We start from the raw sequence: 24,859 nt of genomic DNA, 5'->3' as shown, positions 1-24,859 counted from the left end.
TGAACAATGCCATATTGGTGAACATAGCAGGTAGGCCTTGATTTGACTTGGATTCTTCTGGACACAGATTTGATTTTTAGTCTAGGACTAGACTTAATCTGTGTCTGGGAAACCACCCCTAAATCAAATCAAAGTTTATTGGATGTGTACACAGTTTAGCAGATAGGTGTAGCAACATTATTGTGTTACTAGCTCCTAACGGTGCAGTAAAATGTAAAAGTACACAAATAATAACAAACTAAAATCAAGAAATCAACATGAATGTGGATGCTACCATGATTACGGATAATCCTGAATGAATCGTGAATAATGATGAGTAAGAAAGTTATAGAGGGTCAAAGGTTACACCCCAGAGACATGTTAACCTCTCTCCATTACCAATAACAGGGAAGGTTAGCATGGCTTGGGGTATGATCTTTGCCCATCTGTAACTTTCTCACTCATCATTATTCATGATTCATTCAGGACTATCCGTAATCATGGTAGTATCCACATTCATGTAGAAGTGTTTAGAAACATATTCTATTCTTATTTACAATATAAGTGACTCCAAAATGACAAAATACATTGTTTACCATTCATTTATATTGGGCACGAAATAATCTGAAACAAAATCAAAACTAACCGCAAATGCATCCAACATGTTTGTAGAGTCACAATCTTGATGTAGTCATTGCGTGCTAGGGCTTTGTTCCAATCGGGGCAGATGGTACCGGTGCATCAAGGCTCAGACCAACAGACTCCTAAACAGCTTCTATCCCCTGGCCATAAGATTTAAATGTCTCACAACGACTGCTCCCCCTCACACCTACGCTGCTGCTAAAATTACTATTGACTAGATGTATTACAACCACTACACTACTATACATTGATTATTGATTGCCCTTACCATTAGTATCGATGTATTTTATCCTGCTACTGGTCACTATTACTCCTGTGTACATTTATACTCAGAAAGTACTAAATATTAGGAACACGTGCTTCCATGCCATAGACTGACCAGGTAAATCCAGGTGAAAGCTCACTTATTGATGTTACCTGCTAAATCCGCTTCAGTCAGTGTAGATGAAGGGGAGAAGACAGGTTAAAGAAGGATTTTTAAGTCTTGAGAAAATTGAGACATGGATTGTGTATGTGTGCCATTCAGGTGAACTGTGCCTTTGAACAGGGTTTGGTAGGAAGGTGCCGGGCGCACCGGTTTGGTAGTAAGGTGCCGGGCGCACCGGTTTGGTAGTAAGGTGCCGGGCGCACCGGTTTGGTAGTAAGGTGCCGGGCACACCGGTTTGAGTGCGCCAGGAACTGCAATGCTGCTGGGTTTTTCACACTCAACAGTTTCCCATGTGTATCAAGAAAGATCCACCACCCAAGGACTCACCTGCAGCAGGTACTCCAGTTTGTAGGAGAATTTGTGCAGATTGGGACTATCATCCGTGATTGGCTCGCCATTCTCCCTGTACTCTTTAGTGAGCTCAGCAACAGCATCTGTGGTTCAGAGAGAAAGGAGAGAGAGAGGAGAGAGTCCATCACAGAACAAAAACGGATGTAAACACACTTAAAGGCATATACATCGACTATACACGTGCATGCCCCACATTCAGACACCACTGACAAAAACAGAGAGTTTCTACTACAGTAGCTACATGCCCTTTACCTGCTGGGAGAAACACATTAATATGATTTCTCTGACCTGGTAGCCTCTTTCTCCTGAACAAAATGCAAAAAAATGTCAACCCATCTAATCCGATAGTCCTGCTACCTTTTTGGGAGGCAGGTAGCCTAGTGGTTAGAGCGTTTGGCCAGTAACTGAAAGGTTGCTGGATCAAATCCCTGAGCTGACGAGGTAAAAAGGTCGAGGTCGTTCTGCCCCTGAACAAGGCAGTTAACCCACTGTTCCTAGGCCGTCATTGTAAATAAGAATTTGTTCTAAACTGACTTGCCTAGTTAAATAAAGTTTAAAAAAACAACAACAAAAAAACAACCTGTGGAGCATTTTTAGTTAGGTTCTAGAAATTGCAGGGTTTCTGTGCTTATTACAGCTCAGAGAAAACAATCCCACCATTCAATGACAAACAAACTGAGGTCCCACACTGACACACAGATACACATACAAGACGCACCACACATACAGTCAGATGGAATATCCTCACAGCGGCCTGGATACATTTCAATGGTTTCCAGGTCATAGATAGGTCAGAACAGATGGAGTCAAAAGCTCAGGATGTCCACCCTGGCATGTCTCCCCAATCCCTCCCCACATCCTCCTTTCATCTCTACCTCCACAAAGACGTTCTCCAGCCCCCTTCCACCTTTCTCATACATCCCAGCTCTCCCAGCTCAGTACATTACCCACCTGCCTCTCATCCAGCGTAAAAAAAAAAATGGAAAGACGCTGGGCGGGAGGCTGAGCACCTCCTCTCTCCTGCTGCATGCTGACAGGGCCTTTCGGGTCGCCCCCGCCACACTCTAGGGAGCACACCCCAGGGGGCTGGGGGAGAGGGTCGGCTCCTTGATATTCTCCCAATGAGGAGCGGTGACAACCAAAGTGTGGAAAGAAATGCTGTCTGGCTTATAGCCAAGGCCAAGCCAGTCACATCCAGGCCACTGCAACTCCTCTGTCACTTGACCCCTTCCATGATCCTTCTCTATTTCTCTCCCTCTTTGTCACTCGCTGGCAGCCGACAGTGGCGGTCTCCCCCTGTCACATTTACACAGGCCCGGACGCACTCGTTGTCACAAAGAAATTGACGCGAGCAACCACACGCAGCCTCACGCACACTCAATGGGAACGTACCATGCAGATCTCTGATAATCCTCTGAAGTTGGCTCTCCCCCAAAGCCACACCGGCAGCCATGGTCAGACTAGCTCCCCGGCAACCAGTTCACCGGGTCATATACAGTCTGCTGAATCAGAGAATCAGAGGGACAGTCAGAAACAAAAGTCAAGCACGTATGTACGCACACACATTTACTACATCCCTTTCACTCTTTCATACAGTCTGTCTGTCAGTCACTCACTCTATCACACCCACTCGCACACACATGCATGCAAACATGCACACACGCACACACACATATATACTACCGTTCAAAAGTTTGGGGTCACTTAGAAATCTCGATGTTTTTGAAAGAAAAGCAAATTTTTTGTTGATTAAAATAACATCAAATTGATCAGAAATACTGGGTGGACATTGTTAATGTTGTAAATGACTATTGTAGCTGGAAACGGCAGATTTTTTTATCCATCATACCTGTGTTCCAATGGCACATTGTGTTAGCTAATCCAAGTTTATCATTTTAAAAGGCTAATTGAGCATTAGAAAACCCGTTTGCAATTATGTTAGCAGAGCTGAAAACTGTTGTGCTGATTAAAGCAATAAAACGGACCTTCTTTAGACTAGTTGAGTATCTGGAGCATCAGCATTTGTGGGTTTGATTACAGGCTCAAAATGGCCAGAAACAAAGAACTTTCTTCTGAAACTCGTCAGTCTATTCTTGTTCGGAGAAATAAAAGCTATTCCATTTGAGAAATTGCCAAGAAACTGAAGATCTCGTACAATGCTATGAACTACTCCCATCACAGAACAGCGCAAATTGTATCTAACCAGAAAAGAAAGAGGAGTGGGATGACCCGATGCACAACTGAGAAAGAGGACAAGTACATTAGAGTGTCTAGTTTGAGAAACAGACGCCTCACAAGTCCTGAACTAGCAGCTTCATTAAATAGTACCTGCAACACTCCAGTCTCAACGTCAACAGTGAAGAGGCGACTCCGGGATGCTGGCCTTCTAGGCAGAGTTGCAAAGAAAAATCAATATCTCAGACTGGCCAATAAATATAAAAGATTAAGATGGGAAAAAGAACACACAGAGGAAATTGGGAAAAAGTGTTATGGACAGACAAATCTAAGTTTGAGGTGTTCGGATCACAAAGAAGAACATTCGTGAGATGCAGAAAAATTGCAAAGATGCTGGAGGAGTACTTGATGCCATCTGTCAAGCATGGTGGAGGTAATGTGATGGTCTGGGGGTGCTTTGGTGGTGGTAAAGTGGGTGATTTGTACAGGGTAAAAGGGATCTTGAAGAAGGAAGGCTATCACTCCATTTTGCAATGCCATGCCATACCCTGTGGACGGCACCTAATTGGAGCCAATATCCTCCTACAACAGGACAATGACCCAAAGCACAGCTCCAAGCTATGCAATAACTATTTAGGGAAGAAGCAGTAAGCTGGTATTCTGTCTATAATGGAGTGGCCAGCACAGTCACCGGATCTCAACCCTATTGAGCTGTTGTGGGAGCATCTTGACCGTATGGTATGTAAGAAGTGCCCATCAAGCCAATCCAACTTGTGGGAGGTGCTTCGGGAAGCATGGGATTATTTGAAGAAAGCAAAGTTTGAAGGACAGATTTGTTATTTCAATTAAACATCATTATTTATAACCCTGTCAACGTCTTGACTATATTTCCTATTCATTTTGCAACTCATTTCATGTATGTTTTCATGGAAAACAAGGACATTTCTAAGTGACCCCAAACTTTTGAACGGTAGTGTATACAGTACCAGTCAAAAGTTTGGACACCTGCTTATTACTGTGTTTTTCTTTATTTTACTATTTTCTACATTGTGGAATATTAGTGAAGACATCAAAACTATGAAATAATACATACGGCATCATGTAATAACCCAAAAAGTGTTCAAATCAAATTATATTTTATATTTGAGATTCTTCAAAGCAGCTAACCTTTGCCTTGATGACAGCTTTGCACACGCTTGGCATTCTTTCAACCCTTCATGAGGTAGTCACCTGGAATGCATTTCAATTAACAGGTGTGCTTTGTTAAAAGTTAATTTGTGGAATTTCTTTCCTTCAAGACTGTTGGAAAAGCATTCCAGTTGAAGCTGGTTAAGAGAATGCCAAGAGTGTGCAAAGCTGTCATCAAGGCAAAGGGTGGCTACTTTGAAGAATCTCAAATATATTTTGATTTTGGAACAGTTTTTGGGTTACAACATGATTCCATATGTGTTATTTCATAGTTTTTGTTTTCACTATTATTTTACAATGTAGAAAATAGTAGAAATAAAGAAAAACCTTTGAATGATGATGTCCAAACTTTTGACTGGTACTGTATATTCACACATTCATTACCAATTTCAAGGTATTGCTGGAGACAATGTTGTGCTTCCCAACTTGTGGTTTGAACTCATAAGCTTCTGAGAGCTCAGTGTTGGACTGAGAATGAAAGAATTAGATGTACTTTTAGTTTGTGAGTTTTACTATGAGCTCCACATTAAACTCAGCATCGCTTTAAGTACATGGTGTTCTTGGCTGCTTGGTTGCATAGAGGTAGAGTGATTTACCACAGCAGCTGTTCCTTCAGGCTAAAAAGGCTAAAAATATATCTATGAAATATTTCTAAAATATCACACTTCTCAATTCAGTCAGCTGTGTCTGTGACAGCCTCTCTCTCTCAGCGTGAATGACAAAGCCACTGTTGCTAAAACAAAGTGAGAGCACGTCAACAATAACAGTAAACAAAACTATAATAAATACTCAATAATAATGATAATAATAGTGATGGTGATTAGACAAAAGGGACAATATACGGTGCATTCGGAAAGTATTCAGACCCCCTACCTTTTCCCAAATGTTGTTACGTTACAACCTTATTCTAAAATGGATGAAATTATTATTATTGTTTCCCTCATCAATCTACACCCAATACCCCATAATGACCGAGCGAAAATGGCTTTTGAAATTATTGCTAATTTATTAAAAATAAAAAACAGAAATACCATATTTACATAAGAATTCAAACCCTTTGCTATGAGACTCGAATTTGAGCTCAGGTGCATCCTGTTTCCATTGATCACCCTTGAGATGTTTCTACACCGTGATTGGAGTCCACCTGTGGTAAATTCAATTGATTGGACATTATTTGGAAAGGCACACACCTGTCAGAGCAAAAACCAAGCCATGAGGTTGAAGGAACTGTCCGTAGAGCTCCAAGACAGGATTGTGTTGAGGCACAGATCTGGGGAAGGGTACCAAAAAATGTCTGCAGCATTGAAGGTCCCCAAGAACACAGTGGCCTCTGTAGCAATATTGATGTTAATCAAGTTGATGTTACACAGGAAACGGAAACCAATTGTTACTTACCGTCTTCATGTACTGGATGTGCTGGTTGACAACATGCATAGTAAAGTTTGCTTAACTATATCTTTGTCTGTCGTGACTACAACACAAAGCATATTGAAACATGGTGGCAGCGGTACTCAAAAGAACCTGGATCTCATCGACGTAAATGAAGAATACATCCCAGGCGGCAGTTTGGAAAAGTACCGCATTTACAAGCTAGTCATTGAGCCTAACGTCAACGCTAGCTCGCTATCGTGAGTGAGACTATGCTAAAAGCTAACTGGCTATTGGACACAAGCAGATTCATGAGTAACTAACATTCCAATCTACAAATAAATCGCCATTGGAAAATGCACAGAAACCTCTGGAGAAAAAATAGACTGATGATTGTAATTTAGCACTGACCTGGAAATGTATCATGTACAGTCGTGGCCAAAAGTTTTGAGAATTACACAAATATTAATTTTCACAAAGTCTGCTACCTCAGTTTGTATGATGGCAATTTGCATATACTCCAGAATATTATGAAGAGTGATCAGATGAATTGCAATTAATTGCAAAGTCCCTCTTGCCATGCAAACGACCTGAATCCCCCAAAAACATTTCCACTGCATTTCAGCCCTGCCACAAAAGGACCAGCTGACATCATGTCAGTGATTCTCTCGTTAACACAGGTGTGAGTGTTGATGAGGACAAGGCTGGAGATCATTCTGTCATGCTGATTGAGTTCGAATAACAGACTGGAAGCTTCAAAAGGAGGGTGCTGCTTGGAATCATTGTTCTTCCTCTGTCAAACATGGTTACCTGCAAGGAAACACGTGCATTCATCATTGCTTTGTACAAAAAGGGCTTCACAGGCAAGGATATTGCAGCCAGTAAGATTGCACCTAAATCAGCCATTTATCTGATCATCAAGAACTTCAAGGAGAGCGGTTCAATTGTTGTGAAGAAGGCTTCAGGGCGCCCAAGAAAGTCCAGCAAGCGCCAGGACCGTCTCCTAAAGTTGATTCAGCTGTGGGATCGGGGCACCACCAGTACAGAGCTTGCTCAGGAATGGCAGCAGGCAGGTGTGCAGACACCAGAGAGTGCAGGGACCAGCACGTGTCAAGCATGTCAAGCTGAATCTGGAGAAGCTGCAGCTCAGACTGAAGGATGTGCCCTACATTGGCCACCTGCTTACATCAGAGGGGTTGAAAGTGGCCCCAGGAAAAGTGACATCCATCAAACAGATGCCTAGGCCTACGGATGTGCAGCGCTTCCTGGGCATGGTAAACTAAATCAGGAATACCATTGCACAGACCCCTGTGCTGAAATACTACAACCCAACAGAGCAGCTTGTACTACAACGTGATGCTTCAGAAAGGGGGTTAGGAAGCAGCCTTGATGCAGGGAGGACAACCAATAGCATACGCCAGCAGAGGTGTTTGGCATGGAAAGGTTCCACCAAATCAAATATGGACGAACTGTGGAAATGCAGTCAGATCACAAGCCTCTAGAGAGCATCATGACAAAGCCTCTCCTCAGCAAACAAAAAAAAGACTACAACGCATGCTCATGAGACTCCAAAACAACGAGTTCAGTCTCCAATACTTTCCTGGAAAACATGTGGTGCTGGCCGACCTAACAGAACAAGAAAACAGAGGTCCTGTGGAGGTCGAAGTGGAATCAATCAATATGATACACTACCTCCCTGTGTCAAGCCAGAGACTAAAGCACATCCAGAGAGCCACTGAGCTGGACCAGGAGCTCCAGACACTGAAAAATGTGATCCTGCAAGGGTGGCCTGAAGTGAAAGAACATGTACCCTTGGAAGTAGCCATGTATTTTCACAACAGAGATGAGCCGAGTGTGCAAAATATAGTTATCTTCAGAGGTGAGCGAGTCGTTGTGCATGCTGCCCTCAGGTCAGAGAAAATGCAGAGAATCCATTCCTCACACATAGGAATCGATGGATGTCTAAGAAGAGCCCGTGAGTGTCTACTGGCCGGGCATGAATGCACAGCTGAGAACATAGACGGAACAATGTAGCACCTGCACTGCATGGGGTGTGAAGCAGCAGAAAGAGACGCTGAGCCCACACGAAGCACCCAAGTATCCCTGGGAGAAACGACCTGTTCCAGTTCAACGACAGAGACTACATGGTCACAGATGATCATCTCTTAAACTTCTGGGAAGTGGACCATTTGGAGAACACACATTCATTTGAAAACTGAAGACACACTTTGCACGCTATGGGATACCTGACATCCTTTACTCAGACAATGGCCCCCCCAGTACTCGTCAGCCAGCAGCATACCACCCTGCATACCACTACTGGCTTGCTTCTGAAGCTAAGCAGGGTTGGTCCTGGTCAGGCCCTGGATGGGAGACCAGATGCTGCTGGAAGTGGTGTTGGAGGGCCAGTAGGAGGCACTCTTTCCTCTGGACTAAAAAATATCCCAATGCCCCAGGGCAGTGATTGGGGACACTGCCCTGTGTAGGGTGCCGTCTTTCGGATGGGACGTTAAACGGGTGTCCTGACTCTCTGAGGTCATTAAAGATCCCATGGCACTTATCGTAAGAGTAGGGGTGTTAACCCCGGTGTCCTGGCTAAATTCCCAATCTGGCCCTCAAACCATCATGGTCACCTAATAATCCCCAGTTTACAATTGGCTCATTCATCCCCCTCCTCTCCCCTGTAACTATTCCCCAGGTCGTTGCTGCAAATGAGAACGTGTTCTCAGTCAACTTACCTGGTAAAATAACGGTAAAATAAAAAAATAAAAGAGTTCTGAAGTTTCAGGAAGGCTTGGGACTTTAAACACACAAAACATTGTCTACAGTGGTTCCCAAACATGTTATAGTCCCGTACCCCTTCAAACATTCAACCTCCAGCTATGTACCCCGTCTTGCACCAGGGTAAGAGCATTCTCAAATGTTGTTTTTGCCATCATTGTAGGCCTGCCACACACACTCTATACGATACATTCATTAAACATAAGAATGAGTGTGAGTCGTCACAACCCGGCTCGTGGGAAGTGACAAAGAGATCTTATAGGACCAGGGCACAAATAATAATATAATAATAATCAATAATTTTGCTCTTTATTTAGCCATCTTACATATAAAACCTTATTTGTTCATCAAAAATTGTGAATAACTCACCACAGGTTAATGAGAAGGGTGTGCTTGAAAGGATGCAAATAACTCTGCAATGTTGGGTTGTATTAGAGAGTGTCAGTCTTAAGTAATTTAAAACACAGTCTGTGCCTGTATTTAGTTTTCATGTTAGTGAGGGCCGAGAATCCACTCTCACATAGGTACGTAGTTGCAAAGGGCATCAGTGTCTTAACAGCGTGATTTGCCAAGGCAGGATACTCTGAGCGCAGCCCAATCCAGAAATCTGGCAGCGGCTTCTGATTCAAATTTCACAGAACCGCTTGTTGCAATTTCGATGAGGCTCTCTTGTTCAGATATCGATAAGTGGACTGGAGGCAGGGCATGAAAGGGATAACGAATCCAGTTGTTTGTGTCGTCCGTTTCGGGAAAGTACCTGCGTAATTGCTCACCCAGCTCGCTATATCGCATTTTAAATTGTCCGTAAACTTGAGTTAATTTGCACACAAAAAAATCATACAATGATGGAAAGACCTGTGTGTTGTCCTGGTTAATGCAGACAGAGAAGAGCTCCAACTTCTTAATCATAGCCTCAATTTTGTCCCGCACATTGAATATAGTTGCAAAGTCCCTGTAATCCTAGATTCAGATCATTCAGGTGAGAAAAAACATCACCCAGATAGGCCAGTCGTGTGAGAAACAAGTCGTCATACAAGCAGTCAGAAAATGAAAATTATGGTCAGTAAAAGAAAACGTTAAGCTTGTCTCTCAATTTTTTTTTAAACGTGTCAATACTTTGCCCCTTGATAACCAGCGCACTTCTGTATGTTGTAAAACCGTTACATGGTCGCTGCCCATATGCAGAAAATAAATGAGAATTCAGGGGCCTTGCTTTAACAAAATTAACCATTTTCACTGCAGTGTCCAAAACATCTTTCAAGCTGTCAGGCATTCCCTTGGCAGCAAGAGCCTCTCAGTGGATGCTGCAGTGTACCCAAGTGGCGTCGGGAGCAACTGTTTACACGTGCGTTACCACTCCACTATGTCTCCCTGTCATGGCTTTTGCTCCATCAGTACAGATACCAACACATCTTGACCACCAAAGTCCATTTGATGACACAAAGCTGCCCAGTACTTTAAAAAGATCCTCTCCTGTTGTCCTGGTTTCTAGAAGAGGATGTCTTCCTTGATTGACCCCCCATAAACGTAAAGGACATATACCAGGAGTTGTGCCAGACCCGCCACGTCTGTTGACTCATCCACCTGTAATGCATATAATTCACTGGCTTGTATGCGAAGCAGTCATTGTTTCAAAACATCTCCTGCCATGTCACTGATGCCTCGTGAAACAGTGTTGTTAGATGAAGACATTGTCTGTATAGTTCTTTTGGCCTGTTCCCCCAGCATTGTACCAGCCATATCTGCAGCAGCAAGAAGAATTAAGTCCTCCATAATAGTATGGGGCTTGCCTGTCCAAGCCACTCTGTAGCTCACCATATAAGACCCTTCTAGCCCCTTCTTATTAATGACATCTGTTGCTTTTATGCATGTCTTACTACTCAAAAGCCATTTTAATTCTCGCTGAAAAAACTCCTGTGGTCCTTTTTCAAATTGACATGTATCGTTTCTAAATGTCTGCGCAAGAGTGAAGGTTTCATTGAGTTGTGAGAAAGTACTGCTGCATATATAAGACACTGTGGCTGAGGAAAGGCACTACTCCCAATTTAAGCGAACCCCAAATCAATGTAGTTCTCATCATATTTGTACCTCTTCGATGGTCCAATGTCTCTGTCTGTTGTTCGGTGCTTTCCCAGGTAAGGGGCCAGTAGCTCTTCGGCTGCATCAGATTCACAACTGTCAGTGTCCAGGTTAACTGGGCTAGCAACAAATGTAGAATTACTGATGCTAGCATTGGATGTGCTCGTGGAAGCAGAACAACTTGTTTCGTCGATAGGTGTAGGTGTAGTACGGCTGGTAGTAGCAGTACCCCCAGTAGAGCTGGCCCGCGTCTCGGGCCTTACTTTTTTTAACCATTTATTTATGTTCGAGCAAACGGAATGAGCAGCAGCTACGTTTAGCTACATACGGACCGTTAGTGGAATTCCCGCAAGAGAGTAGCGGTTAATGTGATTGGATGTTAATTATTTGACTAGGCTACCTGTATTTCACATTGTGTTCGCTGAACACTAGATGGTTTAATTTTTGGCAGTGAAACGAGGCTAGTCAGGCGAGAAAAAAACATCAACCCAAATTGGAAAATCTCAATGGGCTGTTCGAAAATTCACATTTTTATTTGGCGTACTCCCGACGTTCTAAGCCGATTCTGAGGGCAAATTCTGAGGGCATCTAAGCTTGATGCACTCAATCTCACACAAATTATTTATGAACCTACCAGGTACAACTCCAAATCCGTAAACACGCGCACCCTCATAGATGTCATCCTAACTAACTCGCCCTCCAAATACACCTCTGCGGTTTTCAATCAAGATCTCAGCAATCAATGCCTCACTGCCTGCATCCGTAATGGGTCTGCGACCAAACGACCACAACTCATCACGGTCAAACACTCCATAAAACACTACTGCGAGCAGGCCTTTCTAATCGACCTGGCCGGGGTATCCTGGAATGACATTGACCTCATCCCGTCAGTAGATGATGCCTGGCTATTCTTTAAAAGTGCCTTCCTCACCATCTTAAATAAGCATGCCCCATTCAAAAAGAATTGAACTAGGAATATATATAGTCCTTGGTTCACTCCAGACCTGTCTGCCCTTGACCAGCACAAAAACATCCTGTGGCGTTCTGCATTAGCATCGAATAGCCCCCGTGACATGCAACTTTTCAGGGAAGTTAGGAACAAATATACACAGGCAGTTAGGAAAGCTAAGGCTAGCTTTTTCAAACTGAAATTTGCATCCTGTAGTACTAACTCAAAAAAGTTTTGGGACACTGTAAAGTCCATGGAGAATAAGAACACCTCCTCCCAGCTGCCCACTGCTCTGAGGCTAGGAAACACTGTCACCACTGATAAATCCACTAAAATTGAGAATTTCAATACGCATTTCTCTACGGCTGGCCATGCTTTTCACCTGGCTACCCCTACCCCAGTCAACTGCCCGGCACCCTCCACAGCAACCCGCCAAAGCCCCCACCATTTCTCCTTCACCCAAATAGCTGATGTTCTGAAAGAGCTGCAAATTCTGGACCCCTACAAATCAGCCGGGCTAGACAATCTGGATCCTCTCTTTCTAAAATTATCTGCCGAAATTGTTGCAATCCCTATTACTAGCCTATTCAACCTCTCTTTCGTGTCGTCTGAGATTCCCAAAGATTGGAAAGCTGCTGCGGTCATCCCCCTCTTCAAAGGGGGTGACACTCTAGAGCCAAACTGCTACAGACATGTATATCCTACCCTGTCTTTCTAAGGTCTTCGAAAGCCAAGTTAACAAACAGATTACCGACCATTTCGAATCCCACCGTACCTTCTCCGCTATGCAATCTGGTTTCAGAGCTGGTCATGGGTGCACCTCAGCCACGCTCAAGGTCCTAAACGACATCATAACCGACATCGATAAGAGACATTACTGTGCAGCCGTATTCATCGACCTGGCCAAGGCTTTCGACTCTGTCAATCACCACATTCTTATTGGCAGACTCGACAGCCTTGGTTTCGCAAATGATTGCCTCGCTAGGTTTACCAACTACTTCTCTGATAGAGTTCAGTGTGTCAAATTGGATGGCCTGTTGTCCGGACCTCTGGCAGTCTCTATGGGGGTGCCACAGGGTTCAATACTCGGGCCGACTCTCCTCTGTATACATCAATGATGTTGCTCTTGCTGCTGGTGATTCTCTGATACACCTCTACGCAGACAACACCATTCTGTATACTTTTGGCCCCTCTTTGGACACTGTGTTAACTAACCTTCAGACGAGCTTCAATGCCATACAACTCTCCTTCCGTGGCCTCCAACTGCTCTTAAACGCAAGTAAAACTAAATGTATGCTATTCAACCGATCACTGCCCGCACCTGCTCGTCCGTCCAGCATCACTACTCTGGATGGCTCTGACATAAAATACGTGGACAACTACAAATACCTAGGTGTCTGGTTAGACTGTAAACTCTCCTTCCAGACTCACATTAAGCATCTCCAATACAAAATTAAATCTAGAATTGGCTTCCTATATCGCAACAAAGCATCCTTCACTCATGCTGCCAAACATACCCTCGTAAAACTGACCATCCTACCGATCCTCGACTTCGGTGATGTCATCTTTAAAATAGCCTCCAACACTCTACTCAACAAACTGGATGCAGTCTATCACAGTGCCATCCGTTTTGTTACCATAGCCCCATACACTACCCACCATTGCGACCTGTACGCTCTCGTTGGTTGGCCCTCGCTTCATATTCGTCGCCAAACCCACTGGCTACAGGTTATCTACAAGTCTCTGCTAGGTAAAGCCCCGCCTTATCTCAGCTCACTGGTCACCATAGCAGCACCCACTCGTAGCACGCGCTCCAGCAGGTATATCTCACTGGTCACCCCCAAAGCCAATTCCTCCTTTGGTTGTCTTTCCTTCCAGTTCTCTGCTGCCAATGACTGGAACGAACTGCAAAAATCTCTGAAGCTCGAAACACTTATCTCCCTCACTAGCTTTAAGCACCAGCTGTCAGAGCAGCTCACAGATTACTGCACCTGTACATAGCCTATCTATAATTTAGCCCAAACAACTACCTCTTCCCCTACTGTATTTATTTATTTATTTTGCTCCTTTGCACCCCATTATTTCTATTTCTACTTTGCACATTCTTCCACTGAAAATCTACCATTCCAGTGTTTTACTTGCTATATTGTATTTACCTCGCCACCATGGCCTTTTTTTGCCTTTACCTCCCTTCTCACCTCATTTGCTCACATTGTATATAGACTTATTTTTCTACTGTATTATTGACTATGTTTTGTTTATTCCATGTGTAACTCTGTGTTGTTGTATGTGTCGAATTGCTATGCTTTATCTTGGCCAGGTCGCAGTTGCAAATGAGAACTTGTTCTCAACTAGCCTACCTGGTTAAATAAAGGTGAAATATAATAAGTATTGTCGTATGCCCCAGGTTGTGAATAGCCGGTCGACAGGATACCCGCAAATTAATGGGAAAGTGGAAAATAGCCAAAAGACTAATGGCAAACGCAAAGAGAATAGGTGCTGACCCATACCTGGATCACAGAAATACCTTGTCACAAGGAACAGACAGCAGCCCTGCAATGGAGCTCATGGGAAGATGTACAAAGACACTACTGCTAATGAGTAAAAATCTGCTGGGACCGGTGATGACAAGCTGTCAGCAGGAGAAGTTCAAAGAAAGACAGCAGAGACAGGAAAAGTATTACGACACCTCTGCTAAGGATCTCACAGAGCTGCAACGAGATGACAGGGTGAGAGTTCAGCCACTCACAGGACAGAAACAGTGGTGGCAGAGGGCCACAGTAGTCAGACCTGTGGAGCAAAGGTCCAACGAGGTGAAGACAGGACAGGGACAAGTCTTCAGGAAGAACAGGAGAAACCTGAGGAAGAGCAGAGAAATAGAGGACGATTTCCCCACTGTTGAAGAGCCTGGCACAGAGCCAGTAAACAGAGCACCAGCTGACGCCCAGCAGTGGATGCTGCACCTCAACAAGAAGTTCCAAACATTTTAGGTCAAGCACCTCCAGATGTAATCAACACTCCCCACACAAGGTCTGGTAGGGCCATCCGAAGACCTAAATAGCTGAAAGACTTTGTGTGAATGTAATTTTTTTTTTAAAGAATAACTTAATGGACAGGCAGACATTAAACAAACATTCAGTTCACATTCAAGTTTATTGCAGACTTGGACTACAAGCCAAAGTTAGGTGGAGTCTGCCTTTCTAGATGGGTGATAACAGGAGAACTATAATATACACCCTGGCCCAAAGACACAGGCGAGGCAGCACAAATAACAACCACGGTAACATGTACCGGATTAAACAAAACAAACAAACCTATCGCAAGCCAGCCTGTAGTATAACACCCAACACAAAGAACAATTCCACACACAGACATGGGGGAAACAGAGGGTAATATACATTTAGTCTGATGCGGGAATGTGAACCAGGTGTGCGGGAAAACAAGACAAAACAAATGGAAAATGAAAGGTGGAGCGGTGATGGCTAGAAGACCGGTGACTTCGAACGCCGAACGCCGCCCGAACAAGGAGAGGGACCGACTTCGGCGGAAGTCGTGACACTGCTACTTACCGTCTTCATGTACTGGATGTGCATGTTAACAACATTCATAGTAAAGTTTGCTTAACTATATACACTACCGTTTACAACATTAACAAAGGCTACACTGTATTTCTGATAAATTTTATGTTATTTTAATGGATTTTTTTGTTGTTGCTTTTCTTTCAAAAACAAGGACATTTCTAAGTGACCCCAAAATGTTGAATGGTAGTGTATATAGTTAAGCTTTTTCTTTACCACTCTGCCTAGAAGGCCAGCATCCCGGAGGTCGCCTCTTCACTGTTGACGTTGAGACTGTTGTTTTGCATGTACTATTTAATGAAGCTGCCAGTTGAGGACTTGTCTGTTTCTCAAACTAAACACTAGTCTACTTGTCCTCTTGCTCAGTTGTGCACAGGGGCCTCCCACTCTTCTTTCTATTCTGGTTAGAGACGGTTTGCGCTGTTCTGTGAAGGTAGTACACAGCGTTGTGCGAGATCTTCAGTTTCTTGGCAATTTCTCGCATGGAATAGCCTTCATTTCTCAGAACAAGACTAGACTGACGAGTTTCAGAAGAAAGTTATTTGTTTCTGGCCCGTTTGAGCCTCTAATTGAACCCACAAATGTTAATGCTCCAGATACTCAACTAGTCTAAAGAAGGCCAGTTTTATTGCTTCTTTAAATCAGAACAACCGTTTTCAGCTATGCTAACATAATTGCAAAAGGGTTTTCTAATGATCAATTAGCCTTTTAAAATGGATTAGCTAACACAACGTGCAATTGGAACACAGGAGTGATGGTTGCTGATAATGGGCCTATGTAGATATTCCATTAAAAAAAATAGCCGTTTCCAGCTACAATAGTCATTTACAACGTCTACACTGTATTTCTGCTCAATTTGATGTTATTTTGTACAAAGAATGTGCTTTTCTTTCAAAAACAAGGACATTTCTAAGTGACCTCAAACTTTTGAATGGTAGTGTATATCTTTGTCTGTCGTGACTACAACACAAAGCATATTGATACAGCCTCCATCATTCTTCAATATAAGAAGTTTGGAACCACCAAGACTCTTCCTAGAGCTGGCCGACCGGCCAAACTGAGCTATCGAGAGAGAAGCGCCTTGGCCAGGGAGGTGACCAAGAACCCGATAGTCACTAGAGGTCGACCGATTATGATTTTTCAACGTCGATACCGATTATTGGAGGACCAAAAAAAGCCGGTACCGATTAATCGGTCGATTTTTTAAATGTATTTGTAATAATGACAATTACAACAATACTGAATGAACACTTATTTTAACTTAATATAATACATCAATAAAAATCTATTTAGCCTCAAATAAATAATGAAACATGTTTAATTTGGGTTAAATAATGCAAAAATAAAGTGTTGGAGAAGAGAAGAAAGTAAAAGTGCAATATGTGCCATGTAAAAAAGCTAACGTTTAAGTTCGTTGCTCAGAACATGAGAACATATGAAAGCTGGTGGTTCCTTTTAACATGAGACTTCAATATTCCAAGGTAAGAGGTTTTAGGTTGTAGTTAATATAGTATTTATAGGACTATTTCTCTCTATACCATTTGTATTCCATATACCTTTGACTATTGGATGTTCTTATAGGCACTTTAGTATTGCCAGTGTAACAGTATAGCTTTCCGTCCCTCTCCTCGATCCTACCTGGGCTCGAACGAGGAACACATCGACAACAGCCACCCTCGAAGCAGCGTTACCCATGCAGAGCAAGGGGAACAACTACTCCAAGTCTCAGAGCTAGTGACATTTGAAACGCTATTAGCGCGCACCCCGCTAACTAGCTAGCCATTTCACATCGGTTACACCAGCCTAATCTCGGGAGTTGATAGGCTTGAAGGCATAAACAACGCAATGTTTGAAGCACAGTGAAGAGCTGCTGGCAAAACCCACGAAAGTGCTATTTGAATGAATGCTTACGAGCCTGCTGCTGCCTACCATCGCTCAGTCAGACTGCTCTATCAAATATCAAATCATAGACTTAATTATAACATAACACACAGAAATACGAGCCCTTGGTCATTAATATGGTCGAATCCGGAAACTATAATTTCTTAAACAAAACGTTTATTATTATCGCATAAACCCTGACTCTGCGTGCAATGAATGCAAGAGATGTGACACAATTTCACCTGGTTAATATTGCCTGCTAACCTGGATTTCTTTTAGCTAAATATGCAGGTTTAAAAATATATACTTCTGTGTATTGATTTTAAGAAAGGCATTGATGTTTATGGTTAGGTACACGTTGGAGCAACGACAGTCCTTTTTCGCGAATGCGCACTGCATCGATTATATGCAACACAGGACACGCAAGATAAACTAGTAATATCATCAACCATGTGTAGTTAACTAGTGATTATGATTGATTGATTGATTGTTTTTTATAAGATAAGTTTAATGCTAGCTAGCAACTTACCTCAGCTTCTTACTGCATTCGCGTAACAGGCAAGCTCCTCGTGGAGTGCAATGAGAGGCAGGTGGTTAGAGCGTTGGACTAGTTAACTGTAATGTTGCAAGATTGAATCCCCGAGCTGACAAGGTAAAAATCTGTCGTTCTGCCCCGGAACAAGTCAGTTAACCCACCGTTCCTAGGCCGTCATTGAAAATAAGAATTTGTTCTTAACTGAAGTGCCTAGTTAAATAAAGGTTAAATATAAAATAAATAAAAATACCCAAGACCCAAGGCTGTAATCGCTACCAAAGGTGCTTCAACAAAGTACTAAGTAAAAGGGTCTGAATACTTATGTAAATGCCATAACGTTTTTGATTTTTAATACATTTGCAAAATGTTCTAAAAACCTGTTTTTGTGTGTGTTTACATATACACATGCAAGCACATGCACACATACAGACTTGTGCACATGATTTTGCATGGGTGTGTGCATTTTAGGAATGCATGGATGAGTGTAATAGTCTACATGTTATTTGATGTAGTATCTAAGTTGTAGGCTATTTAGAGTGCATACATGAGGTGTTGTGTGTAAGTATGTAAAGAAGTGAAATGAGTACAAATAATTAAATAAGGAAACAAAACAGAACAAAAACATAACACAATGAAACAAAACACTAACAGCCCGCAGTCTATCCCACCTCTTTCCTCTCTCAGCCATGGGCTCTATTTAATAGGTATCACTGAAAAGTAGCCTAAGCATTTCACTGTTAGTCTACGCCTGTTGTTTACGAAGCATGTGACAAATAACATTTCATTTTATTTGAAGCGTTACAGATAGGGCGCAGGCCCCTGTCCGGTCTGGATTAAGTCACGAGCTAAACTGGTCCGCTATTGCGTAGCAAACTAGCGGTGCCAAAAACACTGGTATGCCCTAGAAAGCATATTTAAATTCCTATCGCCAGAACGTCCCAGAAATAATTTTGGCCTCTAAAATTAGTTTATTATGATCAAGTTCGATCCCCAGGGTGAAGTATTTTGAAGTTCGCTACAAATCGAGATAATTTATTAAATAGTGATCCAATCTGACTACTGCATTTGTCGTCACACAGGACCACGTGCTGACACAGACTAATCAGGCTACCATACAACGTATCAATAAAATACACTATCTTGACACTTTTTTGGCACATGCCCTTTCGAAAACAACAGTCAGCGCCGAGCCTTTGCAGAGTTCAAGCACTAATCTGAACTAGGACACTGCCATTTCCAACTTGATAAGTAGTTGAACGCAGCACGAGTATAACTACATCCAGTTAACAAATCGGACATTTCAGTTTCCTAGTTCCGACTAGTACGTGAACGCGGTATTTGTTTGTCTCGCACACGCTACTGCAATCGATTGACCGTCTTTCTCATGTTTGATGAGATTTATTGTGCGAAATAACCTACTTTCAGTGATAAGTACATGTTTAAAGGTCTACTGAAAGCACAATGTTTTCGCCTTTCGGTGTTCCCTGTCCTTACGCAACAGTTTGCGATGGCCACACTTTTGTCTCAGCCATGAGGATACAAATATGTTCCACTCAGAGAGGATACATTTAGCCTAATGTTGTTATTATCGATATCCAAAGTGACAGCGAGTGAGTGTAGTATGCTTGGTATGCATATTGGCCAAAATCAGTTGTCATTAGAAGTGAAGTTGCATAAGACACATTGATATTCATATCAACAAATAGACATTAATTATTTAAGAGAGAAACGTACTTTAAACTTGGCGATCCATGAAAATCCAGATAGTTACCATCCATACACAACCTTGCTATGTGGGGCGGAAACAATAACTGGATTGACAAGTAGCTAAACCATTTACAATGCGAGAAACAGGACCAGGACAGAGGATTCGTTATGTAGGCTAAGTTTGGTTGTAGAGTATTACAAGTTAAACAGTAAAATCATGTGACACTGTAGGAATGTCTGGTTAATTTGTCCGGACTGTCCCACACAGTCATATAGGCAGGATTTGTAAGAAAATAAATAAGCTTTAGTGAATAAGAAAAAGAAAATAAGAACAAGAAAAAAGTGTTTTATGTTAAAAGAGAATTAAAAAGGAAAAGTTTGTTTTATAAAACATTAAAAGCAGATAGCCTATTTATACAATTGAAACATGCTACACGATACAGTACACATATTTCAACTAGATATTATATTTGTGCAGCTAGCCTACTGCACTTCTTTTGATGGCACAGTTACTTTATCGGTTGGTTGTAAACCTGATGAGCTAAACCACAGATGAAAAATATTTTTGTTTTTCATGTACTGTACGCCTACGTAGAATGGAAATACCTTCGGCAGTGCAATTATGACTGTAGGATATTTCATGTTTGCCCTCTAAAAAGGTTACACCGGAAACAAACTGTAGGAGGAATAGAAACCTGATGCTTTTGTTACCTTAGCTACATCACACCTCAACAGTCCTCGTATCATTGTGTACATGGGAACGGGAGGGCATCAAGCTAAACTGAAAGGACAGGCACAACGGGTAAGTTTGATTTTGTCAATAATTTTGTGAGCCTAATCCTTCAAACTTGACTCTAGAGTTTTAGCCTAACCAAGATATAGATCAAAACCAAAAGACTGTTGTTACATTTTAATTGTTGCAGTTTCAGATGTTTCCATGACTTCTTCCTCATTCATTTTTGTATGCCTTTTTTACATTTCTGTAATTGTAGTTGTAGGCGTATTGTTAAGTCATTTTGAGATTTGTGTTGCGTGTCCCTTTTTAAAAAAACTGTGCATGAAGAAGTCATTGATAATTACAATTAGCATTTTTATTTTCCAGCTTCCAACTTGACCATGGAATATTACGAAAAAAACATCACTTATGATGACGATTATATAGACGAGGTCTGTAACAAGGAACGTGTTGTCAAGTTTGGCTCAATCGCCACCCCTGCCTTCTTCTCTGTGGTGACCATCCTGAGTCTAGCAGGCAACATCCTGGTCCTGGTCATCCTGGCCAAGTACGAGAACCTCAAGTCTCTCACCAACATCTTCATTCTCAACTTGGCCCTATCTGACCTGGTGTTCACCTTTGGTCTGCCCTTCTGGGCAGCCTACCACATCTGGGGCTGGACCTTTGGCTGGTTCCTCTGCAAGACCGTCACCTTTGTCTTCTACGCAGGCTTCTACAGCAGCGTTTTGTTCCTGACCATCATGACGATCCACCGCTACCTGGCAGTGGTGCATCCTCTGTCCGACCACGGCTCCCAGAAGGGCTGCTACGGGGTCACCGTCTCGCTCATCATCTGGGCGATCAGTTTTGGTTCGGCCGTCCCCGCTTTGATTTTCAGCTCTGTCCAAGAGAATCCCCACAAAGAAGACAAACATTTGCATTGTGAATACAGCGTTCCACTGTGGAAGAAAGTGAGCACATGCCAACAGAACGTCTTCTTCTTGGCTGCTTTTGCAATTATGGGTTTCTGCTACGTGAGGATATTGAGGACAATCTTCAAGTCAAGGTCACACACGAGGAATCGAACCATGAACCTGATCTTCAGTATAGTGGCAGTATTTTTCCTTGGCTGGGCGCCTTACAATGTGGTGATCTTTCTGAGGTTGTTAACTGACAACTCCGTAGCACCTTTCACCGATTGTGAGGTCAGCATGAAGCTCGACTATGGGTTCTACGTGTGTCGACTCATTGCTTTCTCCCACTGCTGTCTCAACCCTGTCTTCTACGCATTTGTTGGGATCAAGTTCAGAAATCACTTGAAGGTTGTTCTGCAGAAACTTTGCTGGCGCCAAAGCACCATAGATTCACAACAGATTAGAGCGACTAATGTTCCCTCAAGGGAATCAATGTATTAGTCTGGCTCTTGAAGTGTCAGAGCACCATGGACTGAGCAGACTTCCGTCCAACCTTGATCAATTGTAAAATTTCCTTTTTGCCTTTTCAATACATTAAGAATGCGACTAATGTTCCCTCAAGGGAATCAATGTATTAGTCTGGCTCTTGAAGTGTCAGAGCACCATGGACTGAGCAGACTTCCGTCCAACCTTGATCAATTGTAAAATTTGCTTTTTGCTTTTTCAATACATTAAGAATGTTACTTATCTTTTATTTCCATTAGTTTTTATCATTGTCATTTTGTCTTGTTCTTTTCATTATTTTGTTAATCCCACTATTGGTATTTTAACAAAGGTTAAAATACTGTCTTATGTATGAGTATAACGTATCAAAAGTGCTTTTCAAATAAAGTTATTATTGATCTGAACCATTTTTACAGTATGTGTACTACAGTGGATATTAGGACAGACACAGAGGAGGACAAACTCCTAATTACATCTTCAAATATGGGGATGTAGAGTAGATCAAGTGGTGTGGGGGGACAGGCTCCCCATAGTAGCGTTACCACTTTAGCACTGCATAATGGGACTTTTTCATAAGGTTGTGCAGCACCCTAGCTTCAGCTAGGGTTCCACTGCCCTCTGCTGGGGAACGAGAGAAACAATAAAAAGGTTTACAGCAGGGTCCTTCCTCAAATCTTTCCCTACGAGGTCCAGAACCTGCTGTTTTTTTTGTTCTACCTGATAATTAATTGCACACATCTGGTGTCCCTGGTCTAAATCCCGCATTACAGGGGAACAAAACATTATATTTTCACCTTTATTTAATTAGGCTACCTATCCCCCTGCCACACACACACACTTTTAAAGAGTGGAATAGTGCTCCTGTTTTAAAGACTTCTAGACCAAGTGCATATGTTGGCCACAGTTTTTATCTCTCACTATCTTTTCCTACTCCTAGTTTGTCTCTCTCCCCTCTCTACATTCAACACCAAAGACTGGCCACAAACATCTCCAAAAGCATAATAACAGCCATAAGAGGCATCTCTTCCTCCCTTATCATCGCTTATGTACAACCACCCTGAACACGCCCAATCTCTAGACTCGGAGGCTAAGCAGCGCTGGCCTTGGTTGGTAGGCTATTTGGATGGGAGACCGGCTCGGTATATACTGTATATCAGGGCACATATTCATATAGTAGAGGAGTGCTGATCCAGGACCAGTTTTCCCTTTTAGATCATAATGAATAATATTACATTGGGGGGCAGGGGGAACTGAACCTGGGTCAGCATTATTGGCCGGGGTAGGCCGTCATTGTAAATAAGAATTTGTTCTTAACTGACTTTCCTAGTGAAATCTAGGCTAGGTGTTAGGGTTGAGTTCAGTAGTTAGATTAAAGGGTTAAATCACCATCTGTCTTGTGTAACCATACCAAATGTAACATGTCATACTAAATTGCTCATCTCAGATTTACATGCATAATAATACGAAATGCTCTAAGACCAGGTTGCTCTAAGACCAGAAACATTTAACATGCAATAATGAAGCCCAAATCAAGCGTAGGCCAAATATTTTTGCTTGGTCGCGTATAGGCAACTCCAAAAGCACGAGGAGGTTATGAAATATGAACAAGAGACTCGCATGATTTTAAAAATAGGATTGCTATTATTATGTATGGGTATCATGATGAAGATACTCTCAATGTATGACCCTACCGCCTGCTCCCTAACAAAGTGAAGTGAGGGTAGGAAAGAGATGAAACGGGGTTTTAAAAAAGCAAGGGCTTGGGCTCCGTTTCAAAATATCACTTTTTTTACCACAGCGGTTTCACACTTTCCCGTGACACAAATTGTGTGGGGAAAATATTGTAGTTTACTCTGTTATATTCCATTATATTCTTACTACAAAATATGTGTGCTGACTGTGATCGGGGTAGGTGTTTCTGTTTAAAGAACAAAATAATTAACGATTTAATTCACTTGGAAGTAACATAATTCAACTCAAAATATGGCATTCTATTGTTTTGAACATATTGTATTAGTCTTTTGTTTCTTAGTTCCTCCCTAAAATGAATTAATAATGGATTTATTTTTGATGGTGTATGTTCAATGGGTTTATTCAAATAGACGCCCAACCACATCCGCACACCGTTACTACCACTCATCACATAGGAGGTATAAATAACAGGCGCTGGCAATAATGTGTTAAAAATAGGCCTGTTTGTGCCAAAACATTTTTTTAAGAAAAATATACACCAATCCTATGTGAAAGCAGAATAGATATGTTCTTGTGATGACAGCAAATTACCAGCAGAGGATGTTAAAACATAACATAAGAATTCACAGCCATGTTGCCTAGGTCAGGGGGTTTTAAACCGTCCATGTATTTTAACTATTTCACAGCTAGCACACCTAATTCAACTTGACAATTAATCATCAAGCCCTTGAATAGGTGAATCAAGTGAGCTAGTTCAGTAGCCTTGTAGTAAGTAGCCTTGCCTTGTACGAGCTGGAATGTCTCATAGGGGCAGATCTCCTGTTTCTGTAGCGTAAGGCAGGCAGCTTGATGTACAAGTACACCCCCTGGACAGGAAGCTAGTCTATCGCAGTGCCAAGCAGAGACCATTGGGTCCCATTTTCCCCTTGGGGCCCAAGGTAATGAGTGGGTATGGCAACTGACCAATTCTTAGTGAATGACAGCACCCAAACATATAACAACATCCATGCAAACAGAGGGGGAAAAAAACAATCTGGAAGTTCTAGGGCTCGATTCAATCAGATTATTTGAATCCAGTGGAGGCTGCTGAGGGGAGGATGGCTCATAATAATGTCTGGAAGGGCACTAATGGAAGGGCATCAAACACAAACTGTGTTTGATACCATTCCACTGATTCCGCGCCAGTCATTACCACAGGCCCATCCTCCCCAATTAAAATGCTCCCCAACCTCCTGTTTGAATCAGTGTGCTATCATGGCAGCAGAGCCGTAGTAGTTGAGGAAAAATAATGTGACAAAAAAACTTAATATTGACAACAAGCTCAATACAATCCTCAATGGAGGAGTCTGAACTGCTAATCAGAAACCCGGGAGTCAAGGGGTGATGCACTCTGG

General features: G+C 42.4%; 2 protein-coding genes across 3 annotated transcripts in view; one reads left to right on the top strand and one right to left on the bottom strand.

Moving 5' to 3' along the window:
• Positions 1 to 19,738, bottom strand: part of LOC129811018 (FYVE and coiled-coil domain-containing protein 1-like) — a 67,276-nt gene extending 47,538 nt beyond the window's left edge. Inside the window, exons 1-3 of one of the 2 annotated variants that reach the window (XM_055862115.1) lie at positions 19,668 to 19,738; positions 2,792 to 2,898; positions 1,376 to 1,482 (exon numbers count right to left, since the gene is read on the bottom strand). In XM_055862115.1, the coding sequence (XP_055718090.1) occupies positions 1,376 to 1,482; positions 2,792 to 2,852 (168 nt within the window). In that variant the 5' untranslated portion in view covers positions 2,853 to 2,898; positions 19,668 to 19,738. Of the gene's footprint in view, positions 1 to 1,375; positions 1,483 to 2,791; positions 2,902 to 19,667 lie in introns of both variants that reach the window. The other variant, XM_055862114.1, reaches the window with a different exon arrangement.
• A 168-nt stretch (positions 19,739 to 19,906) lies between these two features.
• LOC129869293 (chemokine XC receptor 1-like) lies at positions 19,907 to 22,143 on the top strand. Its single transcript, XM_055943648.1, has 2 exons — positions 19,907 to 20,442; positions 20,743 to 22,143. The coding sequence occupies exon 2, from the start codon at positions 20,757 to 20,759 to the stop codon at positions 21,768 to 21,770; it is 1,014 nt and encodes a 337-aa protein (XP_055799623.1). The 5' UTR covers positions 19,907 to 20,442; positions 20,743 to 20,756; the 3' UTR covers positions 21,771 to 22,143.
• The last annotated feature ends 2,716 nt before the right edge of the window (positions 22,144 to 24,859 follow it).

The sequence above is a fragment of the Salvelinus fontinalis genome, chromosome 14 (assembly GCF_029448725.1).
Source record: "Salvelinus fontinalis isolate EN_2023a chromosome 14, ASM2944872v1, whole genome shotgun sequence".
NCBI lineage: Eukaryota > Metazoa > Chordata > Actinopteri > Salmoniformes > Salmonidae > Salvelinus > Salvelinus fontinalis.
Note: the sequence above shows the minus strand (reverse complement) of the source record. Positions and strands in the feature narration are given on the sequence as shown.